The sequence below is a fragment of the Lichenostomus cassidix genome, chromosome 2, assembly GCF_008360975.1.
Source record: "Lichenostomus cassidix isolate B80296 chromosome 2, HeHo_3.0, whole genome shotgun sequence".
In the NCBI taxonomy this organism is placed as follows: Eukaryota; Metazoa; Chordata; class Aves; order Passeriformes; family Meliphagidae; genus Lichenostomus; species Lichenostomus cassidix.
The window spans coordinates 128,446,229-128,453,207 of NC_139482.1; the positions used below are offsets into that span (position 1 = coordinate 128,446,229).

General features: G+C 40.9%; 1 protein-coding gene across 5 annotated transcripts in view; it reads left to right on the top strand.

Annotated features, from left to right (window-relative positions):
• ESRP1 (epithelial splicing regulatory protein 1) overlaps positions 1-6,770 on the top strand; it is a 36,460-nt gene extending 29,690 nt beyond the window's left edge. For 2 of the 5 annotated variants that reach the window (XM_085053232.1, XM_085053230.1), the window contains exons 14-15: positions 943-1,048; positions 2,567-5,624. In XM_085053232.1, the coding sequence (XP_084909358.1) occupies positions 943-1,033 (91 nt within the window). In that variant the 3' untranslated portion in view covers positions 1,034-1,048; positions 2,567-5,624. The other 3 variants (XM_085053231.1, XM_085053233.1, XM_085053234.1) reach the window with 3 other exon arrangements.
• Positions 6,771-6,979: the final 209 nt, after the last annotated feature.

The following is a 6,979-nucleotide window of genomic DNA, read 5'->3' on the forward strand; positions in this document are numbered from 1 at the left end:
GGGGGTAAATGCGCCTACTGGACTTGGAAGCTCAGAGGCACTCAAGATGAGCTTTAACTTGGAGAGATGGAATATAGGCTAACACTGTAGGACCTGTGGAGGGAGGACTCCTCCACAAGGCATCTTGAGACAGTAGCCTTTGGGCTGAACTTAGTCTTCATGAATACCAGTTTAGCTAAAGATTGAAACACCCATGTAAAGACACAAAGGGAAGACTGATAGAGCCCAGTAGAAATTTTCTCAAAATATTTTCATAGCCTTGAGCTGGGAGAACAGAAGTGGAGGTGGTCTGAGAGCTACCTCTGTAGTGTGATTTGGAGAGGTTATCCCAGGTCTGCGGAATAGCATGAAAATGGTGATGGAAATGGGTAGGTGCTTGATGCCATGCTCAGAAGATAAAGCAAAATTAAGGTAGCTTTGAGCAAGAAGTATGGGCTCTTGGAGGAGTGAGTTCTTTATTTTTTACTTTCACAAAATTATATCATAAGTTGGAGAAGCCAATGGCATCCTTCAGTATTAGGACAATTTTAGGGGTAAGTGGTGTATGCAAATCTATCTAGTAGTGAACTTGTTAGCTTTTCCTTTAGAGAATTTGGGAGTGTGTGGCTGTGTAGGAGGTGTTTGCCTCCAATCTCCAAAGAAACTCTCTTGAGATTAGTCAGTTGGGACTGCCAGAGTATGGAGACAGTGGTCTTCAACAAGATCCTGTGTGTACCCATGTGTTGTGCTGTTAGGGAAGGCTGATTACTCCAGTGTGGTTTCTGTTGTTGAATTGCTCTTGATGCCAGGGTGATGGGAGCGTTATGGATGTCTAATTATGCAGCCTGAACTTTGATATCTGCCTGGCACTTTTAAGAAAGGTTACAGTTGCACAGCCAGCTGCTGGCTCTCTTCTGCACTAGTTTGGCTTCTGATTGCTTCTATCTTAACTTGTGTTTGTAGTATGCAGCAGAGGATGGACTTGTACACACAAATGATCCGGCCAGGACAGTGTCCAAAGAATGGATTTGCATTTAAAGGCCCCAGCAGTTAGACTTCTTTAGAGAAGGTAAGGATACAAACCCCAAGAGATGAGGCTTGGGGGTATCATAGTCTTTGATTCAGATAACCACCATACTCAACATAAGTTGTCATTTGTTGCTCTGGGAATGTAGCTACTCTTTGCTATGTCCAGAATGTCACACTACAATGTAGAAAACCCTATTAAAGCCATAATTTAAAGGATTTTAACTACTCCAGTCATTTTAAGGGCTGCTTCTTTGCATGTTTCCCAGGGCTTCAAATGTATGCTACTTCAAGCTTTAATACCAGTACTGAGAACCTGCAGAAAACTTCTCAGAGTCAGTTTTCTCTGTGGAGCAAAGTGTGGAGATAATGTTACTCTCCTAGCAATGCACTAGAATGAGGTGTTGACTAGACAGAAAGAGCCACTTTCTTAGGTAACTACAGAATCCGATATCTAAGATTCATGCTGACAAAAAACTGCAGCAATGAAATAGTTTTTATAACAGCAGCTACTCTCTTGCTTTTGTGAGTTTTCTGATCAGGCAGGCCACTTCAGCCTTTCACCTTTGGTTTACTTGACATTCTGTATAAGAATAGTCAAAGGGTGAAGTCACCCAGAAAGCATTTGTGTAAAAAAATGCAAGCTGAACTGCAAAGCTGCATAGTGATGGCTGGACCATGTCACTTATTGTGTTGTAGCCTCAGAGGAAGACGTAGAAACATATTTGCAAAAAATGCGTCTGTAACTTCTAGTCCTCTAAAAAATACATAGCCAAAAAAGTGATAAGATTTCTTTTATGCCTCTTTCTTTCCTCTATTCCTTTTTTCAGCTTTTCCTCTGAAAAAATAGCAATAAAACTGCCCACTTTTTCTACTTTTGACACAGCCAACTTAGCCCAGGGTGTTATCTACTTCTGGGCAAATCTTTACCTGCAGCATCACCTCACTGTCATCTGTTTCAAGTGTGCTATTTTTGCACGTGTAAAAGCAAAAGTGACCATCTCCGCTTGTTGGCTAACAAGTTGGCCTTTGGCTGGATTAATAAAGCAAAATCACATCCCTGCACTGACAGTCTGAGGCTATAATTAGCTGCTCAGTAGGATCCTGGCCTATACTGTGCTATATCACTTTCCATCCATCTATGGTGTTGCCATGTAGTGACTAGGTCAGGAAGCTGATCCAGCTGGAGAAATTCATGGGGTTTGTCTTTCAGGCTGTTTTCTGCCAGTTTACAGCTTAGCAATGCAAGTACCTGTGGTGGCACAGAGACAGGAAGGTAGAAGTGGGCAAAGCAGGCACTGAGGGAGAGTAATGGTGTTGCCATGTTGGACTTCATTGTAAAGCTTAGCCCCAAAAGGTAAAAGGTCACGTAATAGTGAATAAATTCTGGCATACTCATAGTGAAGCACTCTTAACTTTAATAGAAAATGTCATTGAAATATTATGTGTGTAAGGTGAAAACTAAAGCTTTTGGTTGTCCTGTAAAGATATTTAGGAAATCAAGAAATTAATATTTGCTTTCATCATGGTGTTGAGTGACCTGCACAACTCTTTCATGCAGATTCCTCCACCCTTTGTGATGTTTTGAACAAACACAGCGAGCCTAGATGGAGGTTTTGATTATGTTTCCAGCTTTACCACTTCTCAAGCCAATTGTGCTCAAGGAAAAAACCACCAGAACTCTGGAAATGACCAGATGGACCTCTTACTGATTTAAAGTTCATGCACAATTTTCAGACATGCGCACACAAACAACTAAGCCCTTCACTGAGAGCACAGGTGCTGAAATCACGCAAATCCTTGAGGCTTTCTGCTTGATAAAGTATTAAGCTGTTCTTAACACAAAAAATAGTTTACCCTGAACCTACAAAGTCTGACTTCTTTCATTCTTTGAAATAGCAAAAAAGTATTTTTTACATAATGTTGCACACAGTTTAAAATTGTTCTTTTTAATTAAAGTGTTTTATAACCTCTAATTTTGCATTTGACATTTTAATAAAAGAAATCTTTTCTTGTATATATTAGTCTAATCTGTGCAAAAGAAGCCACTGTAAACTTTATATGCAGGCATATTTTACACTATGCAGAAATAATTAGGAATGTAAAATAGATTATCTGAGGAAAAAAATGCTGTAACTTTGTAAAAATATATGTGTGGGATGTTAAATGTTTTGTCTCTGATTCTTATCTTGTATGTTTTTCCTATGCACTCAGGTATTTAAATTTTAAAAGACTTACAGGAGTAGACATTTTCAAACTTTGATCACACTGCTTACTCAGAAAAAGAGAAATGCAGTTAACCTTCATCTTGTGGTACTACTTTTATTTTTCCACTTCCTGTTCTACCCACCCTTCTTGGTACTTGGCTGTCTTCTATGAAAGAAAAGTAGTTGTGACCTGTAGTAAGATCCAGCACCTTGTCTGCTTTAAGGGAAGGTCAGATAGGGGTGCTATCTCTATCTATTTGAGCTTGGTCTCTCTGGACTAGAGCAAGCAACCCAGCACCACAGTTGTCACTCTTACCAGAGAAATCAGGTGTTGTACATACTCTAAAATAACTGATGTCTTTTAGCAGCCCTGGGTCTCCCTGCCTGCCCTGAGACTGGGCTTCAGGCACAGGGTTAGATCACTACACCTTTCCATGGCAATTATACTCATCATTTGTACTGAAGAAAGGAGCAAGGAAGCCCTGAAAGCAGAGAGGTGTGAGGCTAGAGGTTGCAAATTGGGTAGGTTCTTTGGCACATTCAAAATAAATATTGCAGAACTGAGGAATACAAGCACTTTAGGTAGGTGGTGCTGTAGGAGTATTTAGTTACCATGAGCCCAAAACTGCAACAGTGCCTTGGTATCCCTGAAAGTAAGTACAAGGGGAGGAAGAGCAAAAGGGTTGGTGGGGTGGCAAAGTAGAAAAAGTCTTCCAGCAAGGCAAGTGATAATCTCATTTCTAGTGTCTGATTAAAAACACTCAACCTCCCCCCATTTCGTTCTTTGTTTTTTTGCTTTTCTCTTTCCTGGGTGCAACTCTCCCTCCCTCACTACAGCCATATTACCCTAGATCTACATTTTATCCTGGAAAACTTCATACTGTTACAGTCTAAAGTATTTGACAGGGCCTTTTAAAAAACTCACTGTTCTGTAAATGTGAGTACATAGACCATGATTAATTGATGCAAAATATTTTTAAATGGTATTTCCAAATTTTCCTTCTGAGAAGATGGTTCTGCCTTTAATTATGTAGCACAATTATAAATTAGTAGTTATGTATAAGGAAAATTAGCCTATATAAGCCACTAGGGAAGTGATGGGGGAATAGAATCTTTGCCTTTTAACTGTGCAGGAATATCTCAAGTGTGCAAATAGAGATAGAGAATGAGTGGATAGGAAGCAGTAGGCCAGAAAAGGTTTGGAAATATGAATCACAAGCTGAATGCAAAAATAATTAAATGCTTTTGCAAAAACAAACTTCATCTTGGGTTGCACAAATGGGCCTCTTGTTTGGAATGCCTTTGTATTTTTCCAGTGTAACTGTAAAACATCAGCAAAAACTTATGCCCAACAATTGCTCAAAAACTGCAGACTGAATACAGGGAATATAAAAACAGCTCCCAGAGGCCTGCTGAAGATATTGGCATTGCTTAGTTTGGTGAAAGGAGGCTGGGGAGGGGTATGAGAACAGTATATTAAAAAACATGGCTAAGAAGAGAAAAGGAATGAATTCTTCCCGTTGGGCATGGGACCAGGAGAGAGGGATGGAGTTATAGACGGAGATTAAGGGTTCAGAACCAACCTCCTGCCAGCAGTAGTTAAATGCTGATCTGAACTGCCTTGGGAGACTCCACAGTCTCCACCCTGGTAATCTTTTGGGACTGGTTGGCCAAGCACTCATCAGAGATGGCACTGGAATAGCTGGTCCCAGTGTCAGGCACAGATGTGGACAAGATGTCCTCCTCAGCTGTTCATCTTTGCAATGATACTGGTTGTTTGTTTTTTTTTTTTTTTAGGGACCCTGACCTCTGATGTTATAAAGCTAGCTGTGCACCTTAGCCTCCAGCTCAGATCATATATATTGTGCAATTTATCACAAGTTCTCTCATGTTTGGGAATCTTTGGATTTTATGTTTTCAGAACCGAATCCTTTATATTCCTTTTCAGTATGTCTGTCTTTTTAAATTGATTACAGTGTTAAAAATTATTTAACTTAAAAGCTGAATATAATATTATTCCCCTATTATAATGTGTGTATGTTTTAGAAAACAAATAAACTAGAAATTAGATGTTTCCCAGAAAAGGGGGAAATATGTTCTTTGCAAAATTAGTTGGCAAATCTCACAGCTTTTCTATCTCTTAATATCTCCATTATCTTAGTTAGGCAGGTTCTCAGCTAGAGGCAATTTTATTTATTTAATCAGGAAAGCATAAGACTCCATCAGTAAAGATGAAAGTCCAATTCCACAATGTAACTTTCTTGGGGTTAAGAGTATTGATTGAACTTGAGATGTGAATCTATCACTCATGTGTTTGAATATGTAAAGACTTTGTACTATGAAAGTAACTGGAATGAATCTGAAAAAATATGTGAAAATATATACTATACTTTCATAAAGACTATACTTAAATTTATTGTGTTACATGGAAAAAGAATTTCTTTCTTCTGTTTTTCTATGCTCCCACCTCTGTCCTGTTCTGCTTTTCTCAGTCATCTCCTTGGCCTCGCTGGTGCTGGGAATAAGGTGGAGTTGGGCTGTGCCCCTCACTGGGGGAGAAGGGCTGGAGGGGGAGTGGGGAGAAGGGGGTGAAAGGAGCCCCAAAGCACCAACCATCCTCTGTGAATGTGAAAGTGCTGCCCCAGGAGAGAGGATAACAAAGGGCAGGCATGGCTCACTCCCCAGCATTTCCCATCCAGACCCTGTCCCTCTCTAGTGCTGTGCTCAGGGAAGGAGCCTGTGTGTTTGCTGAGCTTGCCACCACCTCAAGACAACTGATTATTTCAGTGTGTGCTCAGACAGGCATGGTCAGCTCGTGGAGCCACCAAAACTCCTTGTTTTGTTGTTGGTTAATTGTCAATCACTTGAATGGAGATTTAAACAACTGTGCTTTCATTCATACTCATTTGAAAGGAGCCAAGTGATCCTTTTACACCCCATAGGTCAGAGATGGGATACTTGGCAAACAAGTCTGGGCAGTCAGAGCGAATGTAAGCAAGACGAGTTTGTTTTCACCCACCTTCACCACCTCTGCCCCACTTGGTTTGTGAAGTTGTTGGAAGGTCATGCTGTCCTAAAGGAAACAAAGGAAAAACGATTGTTTTCATGGTGTAAATGGAGCGTAGTGATAAAAACTGTTCTCCTGTGGCTCTTGCATGTTGTGTGGCAATTACTTGGTGTACTACCTGCATCTTCTCAGGGAACGTAGTTCTGGTCTGCTGTGGGAGCTCCTGCAATGAAACACTTCAATAACAGTCACAGCAAACCCTGCTGGAAGGACATACAGCCAAAGCACTGCCTACAGAACTGAGCTGGAAAACAGCTGGAAAAGCACTGGGGCTGCACTGAGAAAAATTATTAAATACCAACCCCCCTTCATCATTTACTCATGTGAGAAATGTGGGTGCACCCATCAGCCTGGATGCACTTGAGGGAGATGACTGATTGAGTGGACATAGCCGAGCAAAGAGCCCACATGAACTCCAGTAAGCCCTGCCCTGTCTGGCTCTCACTGTCTATGAGAAACTGTCTGAAACACAGAAATATCATACCATCTCATACCCAAACTTTGGAGTTTTTTTCAACTTTTTCCCTTTGGGTAATGAAAGATATTGCCTCTGCCTACAAGGTATGCCCCTATTCATATCCTGATTTCATAATACAAGAGCAACCCTATTTGAAAATCCCTTCCTTCTCACCAGCCGTGCTTGCACCCAGCTCTGTGCCACAACACACCACTTTGGATCCTGGGCATGGCTCTGAGGGTC